A 27,510-nucleotide genomic window follows, 5' to 3' on the forward strand; every position below is an offset into this window, starting at 1 on the left:
AATATGAATTGGTCTGTTCCCATCCTAGGCTTCCAGGAGTAGCTAACGGTCAAAGATGTCCAAGCACAAAGATATTACAACTATATATAAATTAAAAATAAAATAAAATAGATCGTTTAAAAAGAATGCATTTTTGTGCTTTCCATTCACGTTTTTCATCTATACATGTATACCAGCTCCCCTAATCTCTTAAATGCGTTCATCATGAGTCATAGAAACCTACATGCGTCAATATGAAAGAAAGGCTCATTTTAATTTACATAGCCAAAATAATTATACTTCAGGACATCGGATTAATTTTTGCAGAGCATTTGATGCACTCTGAAGTCTTCAAAATATGTCCATTTAGACTAATCACAAAATCATTTCAATCACTTTTGGGTTTCTGGTAGAGTCACTTCCTGTATGAAGTGGCAGTTGACTGGCAACTTGGCAAATGACTGAAAATCTGTGAAGGCCAATAAAGGATTTATATCACCCTTCTGGGTTCTATGGGTGAATGGTTAATTATGAACATATAGGGAAAACCAAAACATTTAATAGCTTTGTCAGTCCAATACTGAACATCATTTTGAAGGAACTTCTATTGTATTGTTATGGTGCCTTAATTAACTAGGGGAGGGGGAAAATTGAATGGTGTCACACTATAGTCTATAGCATAATTTCTCCATCATGCAGAATAAATTGTCTTGGCTTCCTCCATTGCTGCATCTTGATAGCAGTGGGACAGGTAAGTACCATTACATATATTCATACATAAGCTATTTTAGGGACCAAATTTTTGGCTCTGCATGAGATATCAACACATGAAGATGCAAAACAACAACACCTATTTATTTAAATATTTATTCATAGATTTGAAGCATGTTAAATCCACATTTTGGGCAGGAATGGACTGATTTCTGTTTCTAAGCTTATTAAATAAGCAAACACCTTGGCAGAGACCAAGAGAAAAGGCAAATTTGATGACCAATTGTTTAGAGTTGAATGGCCAGGTAGAATGGTTACCAATGGAATGACAGTGTAGTGGAGAGAATAAACCCTTCTTTACCTTTACTCTGATGGAGCGGATATGGTTAGGCAGCTGGAAAAAAATCCAGTCCTGAATGATTTCACTTTTGTGGTCTTACTTTGATTTTGTTATTGCTTAAACCATTCAGAATTGTTTGAATTTCGCAGCCAAATTTTTGAAATATAAATGTACATAATAAAATGGCATGTCATTATATGGAATGGGCCATTGTGTATTTACCATTACATTTTTAATTTTAAATACTCAATTATCATCTGTCTAGGGACAACAACATACCAGCTTGGCCATAGGGATGACATGTGTCTAACAACCATTCAACAAAACAAATAAAAGTGGCCACACAGCTGGACACATTGAAGTTACTTTCACCAAATTCAGTGAGGCTAGTTAGTAAGTGGGTTTATTAGCCAAGCACTGTAATGATGACAAGTGATTGCAGAAGAGTAGATTTGAAACATTGGATACATGCTCTTTTGAAGAATGTATCTGGCCTTGTAGTGTTGATTTATTAGGTCCTCCAATATTCCATTTACAATGATGTCAGGGCCAGATTATTGTTGATAGGTAAAATCAAGGGCTCAGATCTTTTAAACAACTGAATGATCCTCTTGCAGATGTGTTTCTAGATGTTACATTTACTCTATTATTTAAACTTTGAATGAAATATTTAAACTTTTTAAAATAGCATAGTTATTCCATGATATGCTCTATTGTTAGGACCTGCAATAATAAACATATTTGGAATGGGACAACTCAGCTCAACCACCTCACCACCTGCTTGGCTGTCCCTTCAGCCACCTGTGGCAAGTTGTCCCTCTGGCAATTGACTGTGTGGAGTTTTCCTGCAGCAGCTTGGTAGCGATGAGTTGACAGAAGTGGCATGCAAAGGCAAGCTGGCCACACCGAGTTGTCCTAGACCAGTGATGGCGAACCAGTGGTGGACGGAGGTAGCAAAATTGTGCCTGTGTTTCGGTGAGGTTTTACCTGAGGTTCCATTGGCAATTTTGCTACCTCCACAGGTGCAGCAGCAAAATTGTGCTGGTCCTGCAAGAACGTACGAACTGCAGCGGTGAGCGCAATTTAGCGTTCCGGCTTGTAGCCCACCGCTATGGCAAACCTATGGCATGGGTGCTACAGGTGGCATGCGGAGACATATCTGCTGGCACGGAGGCCATTACCCTAGCTCAGCTCCAATGTACATGTGTGTGCCTGCCACCTGATTTTTGGCTTGCACAGAGGCTCTGAGGGCGTTTTTGGCTTCCAGAGAGCCTCCTGGGGGATGGGGGAGGGCATTTTACCCTCCGTTGACTCCAGGGAAGCCTTTGAAGCTTGGGGAGGGCCAAACACGAGCCTACTGGGCCCACCAGAAGTTGGGAAAAAGGCTGTTTCTGGCCTCCAGGGAGGTGGGGAAGCTGTTTTTGCCATATCTAGGCATTAAATTGTGGGTGTGGGCACTCACACATGTGCAATAGCACGCACGCTCTTTCGGCACCTGAGGAAAAAAAGGTTCGCAATCACTGTCCTAGACCCAATTTATTTACTTACTTATTTAACTTACTTGCACTTTGTTGGATAATGAGGCACTACACTCACACATTAGCCCTGGTCACCTTGTAATTTAAACTACTGCAATGTGCTATACATGGAATTTTCCTTGAAGAGAATTCAGAAGCTGCAGCTGACAGAATGCAACAGCACAGATAGTCCTAGGACCCCCTAAGGATCATCATGTAACACTAGTCTTGTGTGATCTGCAATGTTTGGTGGTTTGCTCCAGCACAAGAACGATGCTGTAAATCCCAACAAGGAACTTCAGCCGGTAGGAAACAGGAGAGGAGCCTTTTTTGCTGTGGCTCCCACTCTCTGAAACACCATACTGCTTAAGATCTGCCCCTCCCCGCCCCTTTGGCCTTCTGAAAGGGCCTTAAAACCTGGATCTGCACAATTGGCTTGGGCCCCCAATGAGGATGCTACCTGCTGAAGATTCCACCGCTTCTACTTTATCCAATATTATGTTAATTATGAATGTTTTAACTTTTTAATGTTTTCATAGTCTTGTTTTTAAACACTGTAAGCTGCTTAGAGTTGCTTGACGGTGAGATGGGTAGCATATAGCTTTAATAAATGAGGAAATAAGGTACTAGGTACATAACTCAACTTCAGGAATGTCATAGAAAAAACTCAAAAAGAGAAAGAAAGAAAGAAAAAAGTAGAAGTAAAAAAAAGAGGGGGATGGTTATCTACCTGTTTATAACCTAATTTAACCAAGACAAGTTTCTCATTCTGAAGTTTCCAAAGAATTTCTTAAGTAGTCAAAATGCCTTTAAAAGTCTCCTAATTAAGCAAGTTTTCTGACTTCCTATTCAAAATTACCTCTCAAAGAAATGTAGCTGTTAAATTTTTTAAAATTTATAAATAAATAAATAAATAAATAAATACTCTCTACAACACACCATCCAGCATCTGCAGTTCAGCAGCCTTAATTTCTCCGCGCAACCTTCTTTTATCCCGATCGCCTTAAATTAAGAAATTCCCATTTCATTGCCGTGTAATTCTGTGTGTGTGTGTGTGTGTGTGTGTGTGTGTGTGTGTGAGCTGTTTGCAGCCCCTGCCTTGTTTTCTTTTTAAAGCCTGCCCTCTATTCTCTACTCCGTTTTTCTGCTTTTTGAAAACTTTGCTTTCAAGCTTCCCCCTTCATCCCTGCGCGCCGCGCTACTTAGGATGGGACGCCCGCCTTTGAAAGAACCCCCCCCCCCCCCTGCTAAATACAGACCTTCAAAAGAATCCATACGTTGGGCACTTTTATAGGCGGAGAAAGGAACCCTATGATTCCTATGCTCGTATTTTTTGTTACAGTGGCTTGGCGCGTCTCCTCCCCTCTTTCTTTTCCACGTCCGAGATTTTTTTTAAAAAAAACAAAACAAAACCGAAGCAAAAGGTCTTTCATCGCGGTTTTTTTTTTTAAAAAAAAAAGCCCAGCTTATTCTCCCCATCACTCGCCTCTTTGGGAGGACGGGGAAGAAAAAAAGGGGGCATTACAATACGCAGGGCATTCGCTCTCTCTGCTGGCCCGGCATTTAAGAATCGGCCTATTTGGGACGTGGGGGGGGGGGGGGGGGCTCAGCAAGAGAGTTTAGAAAAGAAGCGTGGGGGTCTATTGAATGCGCTCTGCCTCTCCCCCCCCCTTCACAACTAGCGGGGCTTTATGAAACTTATCTTCCATGCCTTGTCAGGGTATTTTCTGGAGCCCAATTAGTGCTTTTGTTGCAGAAGTTCTTTTGAGAGAGAGAGAAAAGAGAGTTTGAGAAGGCAGAGGAGGGGGGGGGAGGAGGAGGAGGAAGAGAAGGAGGAGGAGGAGAAGAAGGAGGAGGAGAAGAAGGAGGAGGAGGAGGAGGAGAAGGAGGAGGAGGAGGAGAAGAGGGGGAAGGAGGAGGAGGAGGAGGAAAAAGTGGCCAGGGTGGCCGGGGGTCAAGGACACCGCAGGGCGGGTGGGAGGTTTGAGGTCCCTCGCCTCTCCCCTCTTATTTTGACGGTTTCAATCATTGCGCCGCGCAAGAGTTAATGCGACAACTGGACGCTGAAGTTTGTATAGAAACACCTCGGCAACAGGCGAGAAAGAGAGAGGGGGAGCGTGTGTGTGTGTGTGTGCAGTGGGTGGCAACCGGAGCGTCCGGCCGTGCGCGCGCGCTTGGCAAGATCCAGACCGCTTGAATACCCGGGCAAGATGAGAGAGGCGTCCAAAGGAAGAATAGGCGCAATTCGGAGAGGGGGGGGGATAAGGGGGGATAAAGTGGGCTGCCAAAGATACGCGAGGCAGAGAAGAAAAGTTAACCCGTTTTGAATGTTTTCCAACGGAAAGGCCGGCGTCCTGAAAAACCTTCTGGAGTTAAATACTGTAAATGCGTCAATGGAACGGGGTTTATACCCATTTGTTTCAGGTCTTTTGCCCCACATTCTACGTTTTGCTTTGGCTCTTCATTCTTCTTCTTTTTCCTCCACCTCCTTCCCCTCCTCTTTCCTATTCTTCTTCTTTCTCCTTCTTCCTCCTCCTCCTCCTCCCTCTTCTTCCTTTTCTTCCTTCTTCCTCCTCCTCTTTCTCTTCCTGTTCATCCTCCTCCTCTTCTTCTTCCTCCTTTCTTCCTTCTTCTTCCTCCTCTTCTTCTTCCTTTTCTTCCTTTTTCTCCTTCCTTCTCCTTCTTCCCCCTTCTCCCTCCTCCTTCCTTTTCTTCCTTCTTCTTCCCCTCCTATGCCTTCTTCTTCTTCTTCTTCTTCTTCTTCTTCTTCTTCTTCTTCTTCTTCTTCTTTCTTCTTCTTCTTCTTCCTTCTTCTCCCTCCTCCTTCCTTCCTTTCTTCTCTTCTCCTCCTTCCTCTTCCTTCTTTCCTTTTCTTCCTTCTTCCTCCTTCTTCCTTCTTCTTCTTCTTCTTCTTCTTCTTTCTTTCTTCTTCTTCTTCCTTCTTCTCTCCTCCTCCTTCCTTTTCTTCTCCCTCCTCCTCCTCCTATTCCTCCTCCTCCTCCTTCCTTTTCTTCCTTCTCCTTCTCCTCCTATTCCTTCTTCTTCTTCTTCTTCTTCTTCTTCTTTTCTTCCTTCTTCTTCCCTCCTTCTTTCTCTCCCTCCTTCCTTCCTTCCTCCTCTCCTCCTCCTGTTCTTCTCCTCCCTCCTCCTTCTTCTTCTTCTCTTCTTCTTCTCCTCCTTCTCCCTCTTTCTCCTTCTTCTTCTCCTCCTCCTTCTCCCTCTTCTTCTTCTTCCTCTTCCCCTTCCTCCTCCTCTTCTTCTTCTCCTCTTCCTCTTCGTCCTCTTCCACCTCCTCCTCCTGCTTCTCTTCCTCTTCGTCCTCCTCCTCCTCTTCTTACTCCTCCTCCTCCCCCCTTCTTCCTCCTCTTCTTTTTCTTCCTTCCTCCTCTTCCTCTTCTTCCTCTTTCCTCCCCATCACTCTCGCTTTCAAATCCGGCGTCCGGTTGATTTTTTTTTTTTTTAAGGACAAAAGCGGCTAAAGTGTGCCTCTTGTTGAGTTGCCGCACGTAATTGAGCAAAGGCGGCTACAGTTGTGCTGAACGGGAGGTTCTCCTCCAAGCAGAGGATTTCGAGAAAGATTCCTCCACCGGTTGCCTCTGCAGCCTGCGATGGAGAAAAGAAAGAGGAAAAGAACAGGGCCGCTGGGATTTCAGGGAGAAAGAGATCCCGATGCAAGGGAAGGATTTCCCTCCCCTCCCGATTTCTCCCTGTTTAAATTTGCCCTTTCACAATGAGGGGACCGTGGCATTGACCTCAGCACAGCGCTACTGGACGGGTTTTCTTCTTCTTCTTCTTCTTCTTCTTCTTCTTCTTCTTCTTCTTCTTCTTCTTCTTCTTCTTCTTCTTCTTCCTCTTCTTCTTCTTCTTCCTCTTCCTCTTCTTCTTCTTCTTCATCATCATCTTCTTCTTCATCTTCTTCTTCTTCTTCCTCTTCTTCTTCTTCTTCATCATCTTCTTCTTCTTCTTCTTCATCTTCTTCTTCTTCATCATCATCATCATCTTCTTCTTCTTCTTCATCTTCTTCTTCATCATCATCTTCTTCTTCTTCATCTTCTTCATCATCATCATCTTCTTCTTCTTCATCATCTTCTTCTTCTTCATTTTCTTCTTCTTCTTCATCTTCTTCTTCTTCTTCTTCTTCTTCATCATCTTCTTCTTCTTCTTCATCTTCTTCTTCTTCATCTTCATCATCATCATGTTCTTCTTCTCTTTCTTCTTCTTCTTCTTCTTCTTCATCTTCTTCTTCTTCATCTTCTTCTTCTTCATCTTCTTCTTCTTCATCATCATCTTCTTCTACTACTACTACTACTACTACTACTACTACTACCACTCCTACTCCTACTACTACTTCTACTTCTTCTACTTCTTCCTCTTCCCCTTCCCCTCCTCCTCCTTCTCCTTCATCTTTCTTCCTCCTCCTCTTCTTTCTTCTTCTTCCTCCTCTTCCTCTTCCTCCTCTTCTTCTTTTCAAACCTTCATTGTTTCTGCTCTTTCTTTGAGGAAACTTTTTCATTATGGTTCAACGTCCAACAACAACAAAAAAATCTATGGGTGGTGGGGGAGTGAGAAAGGGGGACGGAAGGATGCGCCCTATGCTCGACCTCCATGCGCTGCCCTCCCCGCTCTACCCTATTAGGACGCATTAAATAATGAGGGGTTTAAGCATCTTAGCTCCAGTTCATGCTAATGAGCGGTGGGGGAGGGGTAAGAATAGAATGGAATAGAATAGAATAGAATTGAATTATTTATTGGCCAAGTGTGATTGGACACACAAGGAATTTGTCTTTGGTGCATATGCTCTCAATGTACATAAAAGAAAAAGATACATTTGTCAATTTTTCTTTCCCCAAACCCTCTCTTGAAGTTGAAACATTGTCCCTTTGTTGCTCTCTGGCAGCCACTTTCTCAGCTCAGATAGCAGCCCTGGAATCAGGGAACTGCAGCGCTCTTGCAAGAGAAGGAAGCATGGAGGAATCTGGGACAGAGCTGGAGCAAGGGGATCAGTCAGGTTCCTACTGGGAACCCCAAGAAGAACTGAAGTTTTTCAGTGGAAGGGGAAAAATAAGTTGGTGGAGCAGCCTTCTCCAACCTTGATCAAAATTTCACATGTGCACATTCAACTTTGTACAGAACAAAGTATTCAATGAGAATATTTCATTCATTCAGATCTAGGATGTGTTAAGTGTTCCCTTTATTATTATTTTTTCAGCAGTATATATAACATATCATGAATCCCAGCGACCGGTGAGGTACCACAGAGTTGGCCTCCTTAAGGTCCCATCGACCAAACAATGTCGGCTGGCGGGACCTGGGGGAAGAGCCTTCTCTGTGGGAGCCCCGACCCTCTGGAATCAGCTCCCCCCAGAGATTCGCACTGCCCCCACCCTCCTTGCCTTCCGGAAGAGCTTAAAAACTCATCTTTGCCGCCAGGCTTGGGAACTTTTAGATCTTCCCCCTGACCACTCAATGCTTTAAGTATGATTGTTGAATGTTTGGCCATAAGTCTTTCTTTTAATTGTTTTTAAATTGTAGTACTAATTGGATTTACATTATTGTTCTGTTCTTATATATCCGGTGAGCTGCCCTGAGTCCTCGGAGAGGGGCGGCATAAAAATCCAAATAAATAAATGAATGAATGAATGAATGAATGAATGAATGAATGAATGAATGAATGAATAAATAAATAAATACTCTTTTTTCCTTTATTATGCTATTTTATTGCTTGAATATGTTGTGATTCAGCCTGAGGCTGCTCAGGGACCAGCTGTGTCTCTGCTGGCTCCATGCCCAGAGGAGGATGACAGCGCAGAGGAGGGGGCTGAACAGTCGGACAGGGGAGAGGAGAGTCAGGAATGGGATGAAGGAGAACAGCATGAGAGCCCCGGGGGGGGGGGCTCTCCCCAGCCAGTAGCTTGGAGTCATTAGGTGATGATGCGCAAGCTGTCATTGACATGAGACAGAGACGTTCACAGCAAGGAAAGGAGCAGTTAAAGAAATATTTTCACCATTGAATTAGAAACAGCTGGGTTTGGGTGTGGTCCTCATCAGCAGGGTTTAAAAGGCAGGCAAGGCCTTGAAGCCATGTGGAGTGTTATCAATTGGAGTTGTGGTGACCTGCTTTGATTCTCAGCGTCTCTGATCTTGGCTTGTGGCCTCGCAGCCTGGAAGACTCGTGAGAGGCATCTGTTTGCTATCTACAGCTTCGTATTGGCAGCAAGAATCTGGTATTGCTTCATGGACTATTCCCTTCGTGTATATATTTGAAGTTCCAGCGTTTTTCCTGTTTGTAAGGACATTTTCTGTTACCTGTGTTTTCCTTGAATTATATAAACTGCCTTTGCCTTTTACCAGTGTGTCTGGCTTCTCTTTTTGGGTTGGTATTCTGGAGTGACCCAGACAGAACAGAATATTGCTTTGTCCACTCTGCATTAACTATGATATAAAAAGATGTATTGATTTAAATTTAACCACAACTAATAATAGTGTGTATAATTTAATTGTAAGGATTGTAAGATTACATATCATCATTTCTTTTAACAGTTCTTTTCAAGTCATATGGAGATTTGTAAAGGTTTTATTTTTCCAATATTTTTAATATAACCTTTTTGTCTCAACCATTCGTACCACCTATTCCAAGTTATGTAGTATTCTGAGTCATCTTTAGGTTTAAGCTCCAGTGACACTTTATTCCTTTCGCCTACTTTGTATATTTTATTGATTAAGTTTAATATTGTTGGTATCTTGTCGATTTTCCAAAGTTGAGCATATATTAATCTTGCTGCGGTCAGTTTGTGTATGATCAAATATCTATCTTCCTTTATCATTTTTTGGTTTGAAAATACCTAAAAGGAATAATTCCAGTTTAAATGGGATTTGTTTGTGTATAATTTGTTCCATATGAATCAGGGTGGTGCAGCAGGTAGAGTGCTGTACTGCAGGCCACTGAAGCTGACTGTAGGTCAGCGGTTCAAATCTCATCACCGGCTTCCATCCTTCTGAGGTAGGTAAAATGAGGACCTGGATTGTGGGGGCAATAGGCTGGCTCTATTAAAAAGTGCTGTTGCTAACACGGAGAGGGGCGGCATACAAATCCAATAAATAAATAAATAAAAATGTTGTAAGCCGCCCTGAGTCTAAGGAGAAGGGCGGCATAAAAATTGAATAAATAAATAAAATAATGTTTTAACCTTAACCCAGAACTTGTGTTAAGAAATGTTGAATACTGGTTTGCCAGGAAGTTACAACCACTCTGAAAGGCCCATCCAATTTGGCTTAGCTCCACCAGTTTTGGCTGATCATTGATTCCATTTGGACAGTGGGGGGAAAAACTATAAACAACCCCCTTTTTGAAGTACAGTATAACATGCTGTCTTGTTTGTTTTGAAACTTGTCCTCTAGTTTGCTCTACGATGCTGACCATTCTTCTGTTAATTTGTGACTCAGAAGTTAACCTTCAGCTCAGTCCTTACAAGGTATATCTCCTATACCTTTCTTCTATTCCTATATCTCTTCTTCTATTCTTTCATTGATATGTTCTATTCCTATAACTTCTATTCTTTCTTAGATATATTTTACTATGAGTATATCCTCTATAACCTTCATCATGTATTTTACTATGTGTATACCCACTAAAACCCTCATTGTGTATTGGACAAAATCAATAAATAAAATAAATAAAGTATAACATGCAGGAAGGTCTGATCAGACTTTTGAAAGAAATGAATCAAAGAGCTGTGCTTTGATATGAGTCTAGGAGAATTCACTCAATAAGGCAGGCTAGGTTACAGTGGGGGAACTGTGGTTCAAACTCTTTTGGAATTCATTGTAGTACACTGCTCAAAAAAAATAAAGGGAGCTCTTAAACAACACAACATAACTCCAAGTAAATCAAACTTCTGTGAAATCAAACTGTCCACTTAGGAAGCAACACTGACTGACAATCAATTTCACCTGCTGTTGTGCACATTCAACTTTGTACAGGACAAAGTATTCAATGAGAATATTTCATTCAGATCTAGGATGTGTTCTTTGAGTGTTCCCTTTATGTTTTTGAGCAGTATATATTTAGTACATTGTATGCCCCATGTGGAGAGACGCCAGTCATTTAGTGGAGGCTGAATTACCAGGCCAGGGCCATGGTAACTGAGGATGACTAATACTCTGGAGAGCCTGGATAACTTTGAAGGTCTGGAGCATTTATAAGACCAGGGGCAGGTTCAGAACTGAATGCAGAGGAAATATCATCCAAAGTTGGGGAATTCTACAATGAGAGAACAGGAAGTTGAGTTATTGGTTTTTGCCAACTCTGGTGTGAATAGAATTGGAGGAGTGATTCTCTTGAAAGATAAAAAGAGCAAGTAAGTACAGCCATAGACTATGCATAACAATAATATGCAGATACTGTAGTTTGTTGCCAAATGACCAACTGTTCCAGGAGCTTAGATAAGTTGGGTGAATGAGAAGCTGGACAATTGGAAGGATTTAGGAGGTTGTACCTTGAGATAGAGTGGTTTGTTATGGGAATAAAGTATACTGCTCAAAGGAACAAAGGGAACACTTAAACAACACAATATATCTCCAAGTAAATCAAACTTCTGTGAAATCAAACTGTCCACTTAGGAAGCAACACTGATTGATAATCAATTTTACATGCTGTTGTGCACATTCAACTTTGTATAGAACAAAGTATTCAATAAGAATATTTCATTCATTCAGATCTAGGATGTGTTCTTTGAGTGTTCCCTTTATTTTTTTGAACAGTATAGTAGGCAACCATTGGTAGGTGGGGCAGAAAAATGGAAGGAGGAGATGAGATTAATAATAATTTAATAATTGTAATAATAATTTATTAGATTTGCACACCGCCCCTCTCTGGAGACTCGGAGCGGCTCACAACAATAACAACAATGTGACAAATACAATATATTTAAAAGACATCTAAAAACCCGTCATTTAAAACCATGCAACACAATCATACCATACATAAACAATATAAGCCCAGGGATATCTCAATTTCCCCATGCCTGACATCATAGGTGGGTCTTCAGTAACTTACAAAAGGCAAGGAGGGTGGGGACAGTTCTAATCTCCGGGGGGAGTTGATTCAGAGGGCCGGGGCCACCACAGAGAAGGCTCTTCCCCTGGGGTCCGCCAGATGACATTGTTTAGTCAACGGGACTGGGAGAATGCCAACTCTGTGGGACCTTATCAGGGGGGATTCTGCTGGGATTCGTGCAGCAGTGGCAATGAGTGGAGGAATATATTTTAGGGGAAGAGTAATTTGTTACTAGTTCCCACCTCTAATGTTTGTTTTGAGGCTGGGTAACTGGACTGTTGGACTCAAAATTGTTTCAGATAAACAACAGTTCCTTATGTAACAAGACCATGACCTATGCGTGTGACCAAGATTGGTATGTATTGCCAACTTGCTTTAGCAAACTGAGTTGGGTAAGGGTGGTTATGCTACCCTAGGTTTCAGAGCCTGCACCAATCTTGATGCCAAAGCAATGTGGATGAAGGGGCAGTGATTTTCAAAAAAACTAGTCTTGTCCAGAGCTGTGACTCATTTTATTTATTTGCAATATGTATAAAGTTGTCTACCTTATGCAAATTAATCATGGATGGCATACCATGATAGAAACTAATTTTAGGGATTTTCTGGATCTCAGGAGGAAGCATGTACCAAGTGGTTGGCTATGTGTGTCTTTATGTAAGGTTGGGACAAGCTAGGGATTCTGTCTAGGTATTGTTTACCTCACTGGTGCATTCCTTGGTTTTCTGAAGCTCATCACTGTTCTTATGTTTGCTTCTAAACTGTTGTGGTTAGCTCTGGCCCAGCTCCTGCCCCAAGGACTGTGGATGCGGGGGAGACATCCACATGCTGCAGGCCTGTTTTGCTCCCGGTGGAATCTGCTGATGAAGGCTCCTCTGACCAAGAAGACATGAGTGGCAGGGAGGAGGAGAGTGTGGCAGACAGCTCAGAAGGAGATCAATTATCTCTCTCCTCCTTGGATTCAGAACAAGAGTTAATGATACAGCCACGCATGCGGAGTGCAATGCATAGGCAGCAACAACTGAGAGGTTATTATCAAAGAAAATGAGGCCACCTGTGGTTGGGTGGGGCTGTGGTCATTAGTGAGGCTGCTATAAAGAGCAGCGTGTGGGTTTGGCCATTGTGGAGGATTATCTGATCATTGTGTTTCATGCCTGCCTTGCTGACTTCGACCTTGGTGTGTTGCTTTTTCCCCACTTTGAAACTAAAGCAGAGCAAAGGGTGTTTCACTTTGTGAAAGAAGAAGGACTGTGAATTGCCTCACAGCTGCAAGCTAAGTATCTCAGAACTGATAAGGGACTTGTACCAATTACTAGTTGGTTTGGAGACGAGTGCTCTTTGCTATACAAAAAGAGTGCTTCGTTTATTTGCATTTTCGGTATAAAGAACGTTGTTTTGAATTTTCAAACGTGTGTGTGTCTGAAATTTGTATCTGACTTTTCAGGAAGATTTTGCCAGAGAGCTCGACAGAACATAAACCTTGAGGACTTCTTCTGTCCTTGTGTGGGGTTCTATGAGACTACAATAATTCAAGACCCCACTCTTGAGCAACTTCTCCTTAGCTACAGGTTCCAATAGGTTTCTTGGTGTTATGGCACTGAAGGAGAATAGTGTGAATAAAACAGTGATAAAATAAAAATAGGAGGAAACATATGTGGGAAAGCACAGAAGATGAACTCAACTGAATACAGATTTGAGGCTATATCAAAGTGATAACAGAAGCAAAGTGCTCCTACCTCTCTACCCTTATTGTATAGAGCAGTGATTTTCAACCTTTTTTGAGCCATGGCACATTTTTTTATATTTACAAAATCTTGGGGCATACCAACAAAAATCTTGGGGCATACCAACCAAAATGACACAAAATGACATTCTAACACAATACATATTATACAATATAGATAACATTGTGATGCATTGTATATCACTCTCTGCAGGGGCCTCTTATAAAAAGAAAAAGGTCAAATATCTATATACACCATCAGGATAGACGTAACCAGCTGAGGCTGAGGCTTCATCTAGTGGTGGCAACATTTACCTCCAGTCCTGACCAGGATTAGAAATCGGGACCATGGGGAGGAGTAGCATCTTCAACTACTCGCTGCAGCCACACAATGACAAGTGGGCGGCAGCCTGAGCGGGGACCTTCCTGGGTGTGGATGAGAGGCGGCCTGCTATTGGTTCATCGCTAGTGAACCTAGAAGGTGATTGGTCGGTGAGTGTTCCCTGTGCCTCCACTCTTCCTGTTACTGATAGCTGGAGGGATTGTGAGGGGAATGTTTATGTTCGGATGGAGGCGGCTGGCGGCGGGCCAGATAGATTGCCTCCACGGGCCATTATCCGATCCATGTTTAATTTCCCCACGGCACACCTGATCATGTCTCACGGCACACTAGTGTGCCGCGACACACTTGTTGAAAAACACTGGTATAGAGTATTATTTATTTATTTATTTATTTATTTATTTATTTATTGGATTTGTATGCCACCCCTCTCCGGAGACTCGGAGCGGCTAACAGCAATAATAAAACAGTGTACAATAGTAATCTAATACTAAAAATGATTAAAAACCCATTAATATAAAAACCAGACATACATGCATACATGCCATGCATAGAACTGTAAAGGCCTAGGGGGAAAGAGGATCTCAATTCCCCCATGCCTGACGGCAGAGGTGGGTCTTAAGTAGCTTACGAAAGGCAAGGAGGGTGGTGGCAACTCTAATCTCTGGGGGGAGTTGGTTCCAGAGGGCCAGGGCCGCCACAGAGAAGGCTCTTCCCCTGGTTCCCGCCAAGCGACATTGTTTAGTTGACGGGACCCGGAGAAGACCCACTCTGTGGGACCTAACTGGTCGCTGGGATTCGTGCAGCAGAAGGCGGTCCCTGAGATAATCTGGTCCGGTGCCATGAAGGGCTTTATGGGTCATAACCAACACTTTGAATTGTGGTCGGAAACTGATCGGCAACCAATGCAGACTGCGGAGTGTTGGTGTAACATGGGCATATTTGGGAAAGCTATACTCTATACTCTAGCAGCAACTCTCTTTAAAGTCATTTGTTGGTAATCATCTTTAGTAGTTCTTTAAAGTTTGTGAACTCCTTTGAATGTTTAATATTTGTCCATCAATATGACCTAAAATGTGATGTGCTCTGCACCCAAGACCTAAACTTGGATAAATAGAATCCCATTGAATAAATGAGCTAAAACATTATACTTGTTCCTTTGTTTATTGAGGAGAATTATCCAAAGCTACATATTTGTGTCCATCAAATGTATGTGAACCTTTTCATTCAGTACCCTCAGATTTTTCACACACAGCTCTGAAGAACAGTCATTGGCCCTTCAAGGTGGTTTGGAAAACATGGCTAAAAGGATAGAAGGGACCACTGCTAGCCAGCATAGGCAAAACTGAGCACCACAGGCAAATTATTCTGTATAAACTAACCTCTTGTGTTTATAACTTTGACCAAAAGCCCCGCTAAGTGTCGCTTGTTTGCGTACCGATCAAAAAGCCTGAAAAATAGTGGCACTTGTAGGTTGCTGTGAGTCAATCCATATTGACTCAATTAACTAAAGTGAAGAGAGGCAGGTGCTTATCCAGGTGCAGAGGGATTGCAGTTTCTCCTATTAATGCCCTGTCTGATGCTGTTTATTTGCATCGGTTCCCGCTCTACGGTGTATTTTAAAGCAAAGGAAATGCCAGAGTGGGGTTTCCACAAACTCATGTAGACAGAGTGCCATCTGCTGACAAACAAATCATTTAAAGGAAGAAGATCAAATGTATGGACCATTGCAAGCATTCAGCGCTCCTTGCCTGACAATCAAACTCTGTCCCCACTTGGCAAAAGGCAGACAGCTAGATGCAAAACTTGAAGATTTTGTCTGATGTTATTTCTCCTTTCAGCTTGGACAGCTCAAATACTTTTTCCAACAGGGGATGCCTTCAAAAAGATTGTGTTATGTTACTTACTGATACTACTGAATTACGGGGGTCACCCAGAAAGAAGTTGTTGTTGTTAGTATTATTATTGTTGTTGTTATTATTATTATTATTACTACTATTATTATTATTACTATTATTGCTATTATTACTATTATTATTATTATTATTATTATTATTATTATTATTATTATTATTATTTATTATATTTATATGCCACCCCTCTCCGAAGACTTGGAACGGATCACAGGATACAAAATAAAACAGCGAATAAAAAACCAAATCTAATTAATTAAGAAAAACTACGTAAGCTAAAAACCCAATACAGTGGTACCTCTACTTAAGAACGCCTTGTTGTTCAAGATTTTTTTGCCTCTACTTAAGAACATTTTCTACTTAAGAACCCGAGCCTGGAAAAATTTCCCAGGAAATTTGAGAGTGGCACTAAGGCCCAGCCAGTTTCCTGCCATTCCCCCTTTAATCCCGGCCATCTGGGCTGCCAGAGGAGCCTTTTGGTGGCGCTTAAGGAGCCTTTGGCAGTCTAGAGCGAATAAAGCATTTTCCTTTCTCTGGGCAGCCCAGAGTGAACGGAGTGTTTTCCCTTCTCTGGGCGCTGCCTCAGAGTCCCCCCCCCTTTTTTTAAGCCTTAAAGTTTTGGATTTTTTTAAATTTCCCTCACCTCACCTTCTTCCTTCAGCAGCGATTGTCCTCCTCCTCTTCTTCCTCCTCCTCTTCCCACCCAAATTCCAAGGTTTTATTTTTTTTCTAATGGGTTTGCACACATATTGCCCCCCCCCCCCCCAATCTGGGTCCTCATTTTATCCACCTCAAAAGGATGGAAGGCTGAGTCAACCTTGAGCCGGTGATGAGATTTGAACCACTGACCTACAGATTTACAGTCAGCTTCAGTGGCCTGCAGTACAGCACTCTACCTGCTGTGCCACCCCAGCTCTTTTTTATGAGTTTAACTGAACTCATTTGGGTTTCTTGAAGAACTGCATGATTCAGAAAGCAATTTATATGAACAGATGGAAAACATGGATGAGGATTGAAAGTACCTTCATTTCACTGTCGGCTACAGTTTCATATTTGATTATGTGAAAATAAGTGACAGGAATCTTGTGAAATTTAGCAATCTGATGCTCTTACTTGTGTGCAGAAAGGCAAGACGAGGATGAATTTAATTTATGTTCTTGTTTATTTTGTGGTTTTCGTCACAGGAATTTTTCCCCCATTTAAATTTGAGTGCATTCCTCAGGATTGGGCAATAAAAGATTCTCTCCCTCTAATACAAACTTAATGAAATAAATATGAATAAACAATTATTTGGAACTCCTGTTTGGTTGGATTGTCCTTTTAGGATAGAATAACAGAGTTTGAAGGGACCTTGGAGGTCTTCTAGTCCAACCCTCTGGTTAGGTAGAAAACCCTATACCATTTCAGACAAATGTTTATCCAATCTCTTTTTCAAAACTTCCAGTGTTGGAGCATTCACAACTTCTGGAGGTTCCATTGATTAATTGTTCTGTCAGGAAATTTTTTCTTGCTTCTTTCCTTGTTTAATTTCCACCCATTATTTCTTGTCCTGCCCTCAGGTCCTTTGGAGAATAGTTTGACTTCTTCTTCTTTGTGGAAGTTCCTGAGACTTGGGAGTTCCTGAGACTTTGGAACACTGCTATCATGTCTTCCCTAATCCTTCATTTCATTAAACTAGCCATGCCCAGTTCCTTCAACCGTTCTTCATATGTTTTAGCCTCCAGTCCCTTAATCATCTTTGTTGCTCTTCTCTGCACTTTTTCTAGAGTCTCAATATCCCTTTTGCATTGTGGTGACCAAAACTGAATGCGGTATTCCAAGTGTGGCCTTACCAAGGCCTTATAAAGTGATATTAGCACTTCACATGATCTTGATTCTATCCCTCTGTTAATGCAGCATAGAACTGTGTTGGCTTTTTTTGGCAGCTGCTGCACACTGCTGGCTCATATTTAAATGGTTGTCCACTAGGACTCCAAGATCCCTCTCACAGTTACTACTGTTGAGCAATGTACCACATAAGTCCCTCTGCTATTGCTACAAGCAAGCAGAATTGTGATGGTTGGCTCATATGGGTAGGGACGGAATATATCCAGAACTGAAATTACAGAATTGCACAATGCAAACCATAAGAAGACAAGAAATAATTCATGCGGTCATCCAAACAGAAAGCACATGTAGAAGGATAAAAGAGCCCAGTTTTGACTTTTGTAACTGTGGTGCCTTTTGAGTTGAAGGGGGGTGGAGCAGAGGGGTGTGTGAAGAAAAACCCCACCTTTGTCCAAACTTTGCCAAAGAATTGAGATCAAAAGAGGGGGACGAGCCTTCAGCTTTAAATATGTGTGTTCATAGTTTGCAGAAGATCCTGCAAATATTGTAAAACCGTTCTAGGAAAAATACTGTTCATTAGTGCTTGGGGAAAAGACAAATAAAAAGTCAGCAACATGAATGGAGATCTTTTCCAAGTAAGTCCACTATATTAAGATGGCGTTTTATGAATGTATTTAAATATTATAAATAAACACTAACCTGTATTTTTAAAGAATGCATAATGTTGCAGTTACTAGCTATAAAACTGACACTAACTTTCAATTCTATGCCTTTAACAGCAAAGTAATTATAGGCAGATATAAGGCATTACTGTATCTTTCTATTCTTGAATATTAACCAGCTCTTAAATGCATAAATTCTGACAATCCTATGTCTACTTCTATTGTTTTATTATTTTATTTTGATTGTTCTGGAATAGGTTAAGGGGGAATAAAGTTGCATGCATAGCATTTTTTCCGCATAGATTTTCCTATGAATAATTTGTATTATGATAAATAGATGTTTACTTGAGTTATTGTGGAGAAAGTTAGGTATTTATGAGAATGTTTCCAGCAATAAATAAATAAGGTGGTGGTTTTGCACAGTTATATAAGTGCATGTTCAGTCTGACCTCCATAGTTTCTATCTGTACATTGAGATTTAAAATACATGTTCATGTTAATTAACTGCAGTTAAACAGCATTCTGATATCTCATGTAACCTTCTTAGAATCTGGAGATGAATGATATTTTTGATGAATTATGTAATAGATAGAAATATGCTGACCACCAAAAGTTATCTACAAATTAGAAACCCGAGACCTTGAATTTGTGAGCAAAGGAATTTGGAAAAGAAAAATAATGTCCTCAGTTTTTTTTTTTATGGCAATGTTTCATTTCTTTCCCCAGTATAACCAAATATCCTCAAATGTATTTGCTTATCATTAATGGTTAAGCATATCTGAAATCTGGTAAATGCCTGCCTCGGTGTAATAGGAAAGTTAGACTAGTGATTCTTTCAAATTGTTTTCAACTCTTAATGAACACACATATTTTTTGCCCTGACAAATTATCTCTAACTTGGTCCTTCAGATCTTCCAAAGATACACTGACTGTAATTGTAACTGAGCCCATGTACCTTACTACTGGCTATCTTCTTTTCCTTCTTTCCATTTAACCTAGTGTTACATTTCCCCAAAACATAAGTCTTTCCATAGAGTGTCCAAAATAAAATAATTTCAGCCTGGTAATCTGTGTCTTAAGTGAGAACCCTGGATTGAATTGTATGGTGATCATTTGCTTTCTTGGCTGTCAACAATATTCTCAAGAGTCTTGTCCAACAGCAAGTTGAAAGGCTTTAGTACTTTTCCTACTGTCTTTTTTCAAATCCAAGTTCTGTTTTCATAATGTATCAAAGGGGATAGAATAGTTCATATAATTCTGGTCTTTGGAGTTATATGCTAGTCTGAGACTTATTTAACAGTTGGATACATTTGACAGCAGAGAAATATTCCTGGAGGCATCTGTAATATGGAAAATGATTTAGATAAGTGTTCAAAGCAATGGAAACTGCAGTTTAATGTTTCCAAATTTAAAATAATGCACTTGGGCAAAAGGAATCATCAATCTGAGTAAGTTCTGTGTTAGCAAAAACTTCAGAAGAGAAGGCTTTAGGGGTGGTGATTTCTGACAGTCTCAAAATGGGTGAACAGTGCAGTCAGGCGGTAGGGAAAGCAAGTAGAATGCTTGGCTGCATAGCTAGAGGTATAACAAGCAGGAAGAGGGAGATTGTGACCACGCTGTATAGAGCGCTGGTTTGGAAAACTGTATTCAGTTCTGGAGACCTCACCTACAAAAAGATATTGATCAAATTGAACGGGTCCAAAGACGGGCTACAAAAAGGGTAGAAGGTCTTAAGCATAAAACCTACCAGGAAAGACTTAATGAACTCAATCTGTATAGTCTGGAGGACAGAAGGGAAAGGGGGGATATGATCGAAACATTTAAATATGTTAAAGGGTTAAATAAGGGTTAATAGGAAAGTGAACACAAAAACAAGGGGGCACAATCTGAGGTTAGTTGGGGGAAAGATTAGAAGTAACGTGAGAAAATATTATTTTACTGAAAGAGTAGTAGATGTTTGGAGCAAATTTCCAGCAGATGTGGTTGGTAAATCCACAGTAACTGAATGTAAACATGCCTGGGATAAACATATATCCATCCTAAGATAAAATACAGGAAATAGTATAAGTGCAGACCAGATGGACTATGAGGTCTTTTTCTACCGTCAATCTTCTATGTTTCTATGTTTCTAGAAACTTCTGCCTCTTCCCGTGTATCTAGACCAGTGATGGCAAACCTTTTTTTCCTCAGGTGCCATAAACATGTGTGCATGTGCTATTGCGCATGCATGAGTGCCTACACCCACAATTCAATGCCTGGGAAGGGCAAAAATGGCCTCACCTGTCCTCCCAGAGGCCCTTTTGAGGCTGGAAACAGCCCATTTGCCAACTTCTGGTGGGCCCGGTAGGCCTGTTTTTCACCCTCCCGAGGCTTCATAGCTTTCCTGGAGCCTGAGGAGGGCAAAAATGTCCCCCAACCCCCAGAGGCCCTCCGGAAGCTAAAAACACCCTCCCAGAGCCTCTGTGTGAGCCAAACATCAGCTGGATGGTGCACACATGCGCATGGAAGCTGAACTAAGACAATGTCAGATAATGGCTCTGCGTGCCACCTGTGGCACATGTGTCATAGGTTTGCCATCACTGATCTGGGGAAAAAATGGCAGATTTGCCTTTCAATTGCATTGAGCTGTCCCTATTTCATGGGATTCCTTCAGATCAGATAATCTCTGAACCGAAATATTTAATATTAACGGGCTTTTAGCTGCTGCTGTTTCTTATTCTTCAAACAGTTCAGTAGTTCCATGGCTTTTGTGGATGGAACTCTAGCTCTTTGCCGTGGCTTCTTTTTAAAAAACTGCTTTTCCTTATTAACTGAAGCGGAGCTAAACAAATACCACAGTGAAATCCACTAATGAATTCCTGATTTTCCAAGGATAAAAACAAAGGATGTACCCAACGTCAAATGTACCCTGCTGGCATTAAGTTAGCAATTCTGGATTTGTTCAAAATTTTCCTCATAAGAGGGTATAACACGCCCCATCTTCTCCTCAGTCTTTGGATGTGCTTAATTAATTTCCTCACAATTCCTTAATTAGGAAGATTGCTTGTAGCAATGAAGCAAACCAAATCTGTGTCCAGATTTTTTTCCCATCCTCTTCCCAAAATGCAGTATATTGACCATTCAATTTGTTCTGTAACAGGAAGAGTTTAACCAAAATACTTTGAATTAACATATTTTCCCTCCCTTTTGTAACAAACATGTACTGGAAACAGACATTTCTGTTTACACAAAGCCACTGACTGGTTCTAGCTGAACCTTTTTCTGACATTTAATAAATACTTTTCATGGGTTTCACAGGCTTGTTCTGGGCCAGTGGATTAATGTCACAAATGATATGCACTACAACACGTATAGGCCCTTTAACAAGAAGTTATCTTGTCTGAAACTCAACATGTTCAGCTTAAGACACTGAAGAAGTAGCAGCAAGAAAGACTGGCAATACTAATAAAACTGAGAAAGAGGAGGTAGACATCAGATTTGGTTTTTTATGAATTTTAAGAATGCAAGTTTCTAATCATCATTGCTGTAAAAACTTAATTTGCCAAATTTAAGAACAGAGGAACATTTTTCAAATAGAGAAATTCAATCCACTACTGAATAGAATAGAATAGAATTATTTATTGGCCAAGTGTGATTGGACACACAAGGAATTTGTCTTGGTGCACATGCTTTCAGTGTACATAAAAGAAAATTTACATTTGTTAAGAATCATGAGGTACAACACTTGTCACAGGGGTCAAATAAACAATGAGGAAACAATATTCATAAAAATCTTAAAGATACAAGCAACAGGTTACAGTCATAAGTGGGAGGAGATGAGTGATAGAAATGATGAGAAAACTAGTAGTAATAGTAGTGCAGACTTAGTAAATAGTATGATAGTGTTGAGGGAATTATTTGTTTAGCACAGTGTTTTTCAACCAGTGTGCCATGAGACATGGTCAAATGTGCCGTGGGGAAATTTAACATGGGTCCCCAAACTATGGCCCGCATGCTGGATATGGCCCGCAGAGGCCCTTTATCTTGCCCGCCACCAGCCACCTCCATCTGAACATAAACATTCCCCTCACAATCCCTCCAGCTATCAGCAACAGGAAGAGTGGAGGCACAGGGAATGCTCACTGACCAATCACCTTCTAAGATTCATCCCGACCACTAGCGATGAACCAATAGCAGGCCGCCTCTTATCCACACCCAGGCAGGTCCCCACTTGGGCTGCTGCGCACTTGTCATTGTGTGGCCGCAGCGAGTAGTTGAAGCTGATATATTATTATTATTATTTTTCAATATATTTTTATTGATTTTCTTAAAATAGACAAAACTGACAAACATACATTTAACATAAAAATGGGGTTGTATCTTCCCCGCTTATTCTAGAAGTAAAATTTCAATACAGAAAAAGAATACATTAAAAAAATACTTAAATTCAACTTATTGCTTTAAATGAAAGAAGAAATTTGTTTTACCTTATGTGATAAATTTTCATACATAAACTAATTCTAACATAATTCTTAAATCATATCAATGCTAATTCTAACATAAATCTTAAATCATATCACTGCTAATATAATTCTCTTATTTATTTATTCATTATTTTAATATTTCTTCTTGTTTATCCATATATACACTTTGTTCCATGTCTCATAATATTCTGTTTCTTCTTGATCTTTTAACCGTCTGGTCATCATATCCATTTCAACGCATCATCATATCCATTTCAGCTCATAAGCTGATATATTATTAACTGTATGTATAATATTGTACTGTGTTAGAGTGTCATTTTGGTTGGTGGTGTGCCCCAGGATTTTGTAAATGTAAAAAATGTGCCGCAGCTCAAAAAATGTTGAAAATCACTGGTTTAGCAGAATGATGGCGTTGGGGGAAAAATATTCTTGTGTTCACAACAATCTCCTCCCATTCCAGCCAATACATAGTCTTCAGCCCAGTATATAGACAGAAACATATGAAGAACGGTTGCCTGAATTGGGCATAGCTAATCTAGAGAAAAGAAGGAGGGGGGAGGGGAGGGCATGATAGCAGGATTCCGGTATTTAAGAGGCTGCCATAAAGAAGAGGGTATCAATTTATTTTCCAAAGCATCAGGAGACCAAACAAGTCACAATGGGTGGAAACTAATCAAAGAGAGAAACAACCTGGAATTAAGAAGAAACTTCTTAACAGCGAGGACAATTAAGCAGTGGAACACCTTGCCTTCACAAGTTGTGGGTGCTTCATCACTCAAGTTTTTAAAGAAAAGACTGGACAGCCAGCTGTCTGAAATGATATAGAATCTCCTGCTTGAACATTAGGGTTGGACTCCGGTTCTTTCCAGCTCTCTTCTGATTGATTCTGCAATTCAAATTTTATAAAGCATGCTGCTGTAGAGGCTAGAGAATCCTCCCCATCCCCAAGCCAATGGCAAGAACAGTCTGTCAGGCCGAATCCATCATTTTGAGTTGGAGACTTGGCCTGCCACAAGAAGAATAGTGTTGTGGGAATTGGGGACGGATGGTGGCATGAAAGGGAACAAAATACCAGCCACAACAAATTCTTCCCAGAGATTCAAGGTCATCTTTTGTTCAGCACCATCTGGAAGTACAGGGGAGGATCGGGGACATTGAGAGAACTGGAGTGGTCTACGTGATGAACTTGTGGGTGTGGGGACAAGGGATGGACTTTAACCTGCATGGAGAACTGTGTGAAAAGTAAGTATTGGGTTGACTACAGTTCACAGTCAACATGACTCTGTCAATAAATCGAAACTTGAAAGAAGGCCAAATTATCTGATTTATTTTTTGGATGTTAATTGGAACACTGAGACAGTCATTTTAAACATGTTTAACTTTTTTTACCCCTTTCTGTTTATATGTGAGCTAAAGTGGATGCGAGTTGTAAAAATAGGGTGTAAAACAGCTAGCCAGATTCAATTTTAGAACTTAGAGTTGATGTAATTAGTTTCCAGACTCCAAAGCCTTGCAAATAATTTCATATTTATTATCTAGGAATCCAGGTACATTGAAGAAAACACTTCCCAGAACGACGCAATCTCTCTGATTTTTTCCCTTAAAGAGGAAGTTGGTGCCTTGGCTAAAGTCCTTCGCATATTTGAGGTAAGTATTTTACAAAATTGCAGTTGTTGGAAGAGAGATCCCACCAAGGCTGCAAATTGACAATCTAGCCATCATGTATGCAGTTCCTGTCATCATCTTTGCAGTTAATCTCAGATGTCATTCAATTCTATTCAATTTCTTCAATTTCTATGCCGCCCAACTCCCTAGGGCAATGATGGCGAACCTATGGCACGGGTGCCACAGGTGGCATGCGGAGCCATATCGGCTGGCACACAAGCCGTTGCCCTGGATCAGTTCCAAAGTGCATGTGTGTGCTGGCCAGCTGATTTTTGGCTTGCACAGAGGCTTTGGGAGGGCGTTTTTGGCCTCCAGAGAGCCTCCAGGGGAGATGGTACAGCGCATTTTTATCCTCCCACAGCTCCAGGGAACTCTTTGGAGCCTGGGGAGGATGAAACACAAACCTACTGGGCCCATCAGAAGTTTGGAAACAAACCATTAGGATTTTTAGGATTATTTTTTAAATATATTATTAATTGGATTGCTTATTATTGTTTCTTGTATATGCTGTGAGCCGCCCCAAGTCCTCAGAGAGGGGCAGCATACAAATCCAATAAAATAAATCAAACTTCTGTGAAATCAAACTGTCCACTTAGGAAGCAACACTGATTGACAGTCAATTTCACAGGCTGTTGTGCACATTCAACTTTGTACAGAACAAAGTATTCAGTGAGAATATTTCATTCATTCAGATCTAGGATGTGTTATTTGAGTGTTCCCTTTATTTTTTTGAGCAGTATATAACGAAAGATGGAATATTCATATGTACTTGTAAGTATTCCTGACTTCAGTCTTTAAAATTTCACTAAATGTTCTGCGTGGTGAGAATCAAAAGCAGCTGTTTCTAATTGAACTGAATGAGAATGGTTGTTGTAATGGGAATGGAGGAAGAATTTACAACTAGTTGTTTTCATTATCAGATATATTGCCATATTCTGAACTATACGGAACTGTTCTGTAGAGCACAGGTACTCTTTCTCTGCCCCCCCTCCATGTAAGAGCGATAAAGATCATGATAGTATGATAATACCGCTACTTGCTTTCTAGTAGCTATCTTCCCTTTAGAAATTTTTGTGGTTTTGTGGTTTTATTTATTTATTTCTTTAAAGAAGATAATATGTTGATGAGTGACATCGGGGAAGGTTTGGTAGGGAAGGTTTGCCTATTTGCTGATGACTCTAAAGTGTGCAATAGGGTATTCCAGGAGGCATCTGTAATATGGCAAATGATTTAGCTTTACTAGATAAATGGTCAAAGAAATGGAAACTGCAGTTTAATGTTTCCAAATGTAAAATAATGCACTTGGGGAAAAGGACTCCTCAATCTGAGTATTTTATTGGCAGTTCTCTGTTAGCAAAAACTTCAGAAGAGAAGGATTTCGGGGTAGTCTCAAAATGGGTGAACAGTGCGGTCAGGCAGTAGGGAAAGCAAGTAGAATGCATGGCTGCATAGCTAGAGGTATAACAAGCAGTAAGTGGGAGATTGTGATCCCGCTGTATAGAGTGCTGGTGAGACCACATTTGGAATATTGTGGTCAGTTCTGGAGACCTCACCTACAAAAAGATATCGATCAAATTGAACAGGTCCAAAGACGGGCTACAAAAATGGTGAAAGGTCTTAAGCATAAAACGTACCAAGAAAGACTGAATGAACTCAATCTGTGTAGTCTGGAGGACAGAAGGGAAAGGGGGGACATAATCGAAACATTTAAATATGTTAAAGGGTTAAATAAGGTTCAGGAGGGAAGTGTTTTTAATAGGAAAATGAACACAAGAACAAGGGGGCACAATGTGAGGTTAGTGAAAAAATATTATTTGACTGAAAGAGTAGTAGATGCTTGGAACAAACTTCCAGCAGATGTGGTTGGTAAATCCACAGTAACTGAATTTAAACATGTCTGGGATAAACGTATATCCATCCTAAGATAAAATACAGGAAATAGTATAAAGGTGGACTAGTTGGACCATGAGGTCTTTTTCTGCCGTCAATCTTCTATTTTTTCTATGTTTCTAAGATATAGTATGGGCTCTAAATGCACTGTATGTCTAGGAAAAAGTGATATAGAAACACAAATTGTATAATGAACAGAATCCCATCAATTGTTTTGTTTAGGAAAATAATAATTGAGCTGCAAATGGAGAGGAAATATAGGATAGTGAAAAATAGATTTCTTCTTCTTTCATTTTTCATTTTATTTCATTTTATTGGATTTGTATGTCGCCCCTCTCCGTAGACTTCTTCCTGAAGCTTCTGTTTAATAACTGAAGAAAAAAAATCAATGATCATCCAGGATGAGATGTATAAAACCTCCCTTTCTGTGATCAACGACTTCAGAATGGATTTTCAATCAACACATTTAAACTCAAACTTTGCTCAAAAGATGTACGGAAAGTTTGAGTTACTTGCATTGACTGAAAATCCCTCAGCCATCCCTCATATATAATATGTGGGATGGAAACGAGACATTTAACATAACAAAATGGTTCTGTTCAAGCCTGAGGTGTCATTTAGATCATGTTCAAGCCTGTGATGTCATTTAGGCAAATGTTTGTAGCTGTCTGTCAAGATTTTCATCCTTTCGATGAAGCCCATCCTGTGAGGATTGATTTAAAATAAAAAAACCTTGTATTAATCCTAGTAGTGTCAGCTAACTATATTGCTTAGTATATTAGCAAATAAATAAAAAGAAAGCAAAATCATGTTGTACAATATGAGTTTCTGGGATTGGATCAAGAGAAATTTTCAATCCAAGTCCAAACAAACAAAACCTGTATGTAGATCAGATTCAGAAGTGGGCTGTTTGTTTGTTTGTTTGTTTGTTTGTTTGTTTGTTTGTTTGTTTGTCTGTCTGTCCTTCCTTCCTTCCTTCCTTCCTTCCTTCCTTCCTTCCTTCCTTCCTTCCATCCATCCATCCATCCATCCATCCATTTTATTTGACTTCTATGTCGCCCAATCCCGAAGGACTCAGGTTGCTTCTGGTTCGGCCTGCTTCTGTGAACCAGTAGCGGCGGGGAAGGGAGACTCCACCCACCTGCCTGCGATGCTTCTGAGCATGTGCAGAAGCATCACACACAAGTGCAAGCGTTTTATAACCTGGTAGCAACAGGTTATAAAAGCCACTTCTAATCAGGTTTCTTACTGATTATTGATTAAAAATTCACTTATTGATATCGACAAAAACATTACAAATATTGTGTAGCCGCTTAAGCACTAATGTACTTTGTCGATGGGCTACTTGGCTGAGGGAATATTATCCTGAGAAGCAGTATAGGTTCTTGGGTTTTGTTTTTTCTCCTCAGGATGTTAATAAGATGGATT

General features: G+C 40.6%; 1 protein-coding gene across 2 annotated transcripts in view; it reads left to right on the forward strand.

Annotated features, from left to right (window-relative positions):
* The first annotated feature begins 17,856 nt into the window (after positions 1-17,856).
* PAH (phenylalanine hydroxylase) overlaps positions 17,857-27,510 on the forward strand; it is a 58,273-nt gene continuing 48,619 nt past the window's right edge. The window contains exons 1-2 of one of the 2 annotated variants that reach the window (XM_070756277.1): positions 17,857-18,037; positions 24,067-24,174. In XM_070756277.1, coding sequence (XP_070612378.1) covers positions 18,017-18,037; positions 24,067-24,174 — 129 coding nt within the window. In that variant the 5' untranslated portion in view covers positions 17,857-18,016. The remainder of the gene's footprint in view (positions 18,038-24,066; positions 24,175-27,510) is intronic. The other variant, XM_070756276.1, reaches the window with a different exon arrangement.

This window comes from Erythrolamprus reginae, chromosome 6, assembly GCF_031021105.1.
Source record: "Erythrolamprus reginae isolate rEryReg1 chromosome 6, rEryReg1.hap1, whole genome shotgun sequence".
NCBI lineage: Eukaryota > Metazoa > Chordata > Lepidosauria > Squamata > Dipsadidae > Erythrolamprus > Erythrolamprus reginae.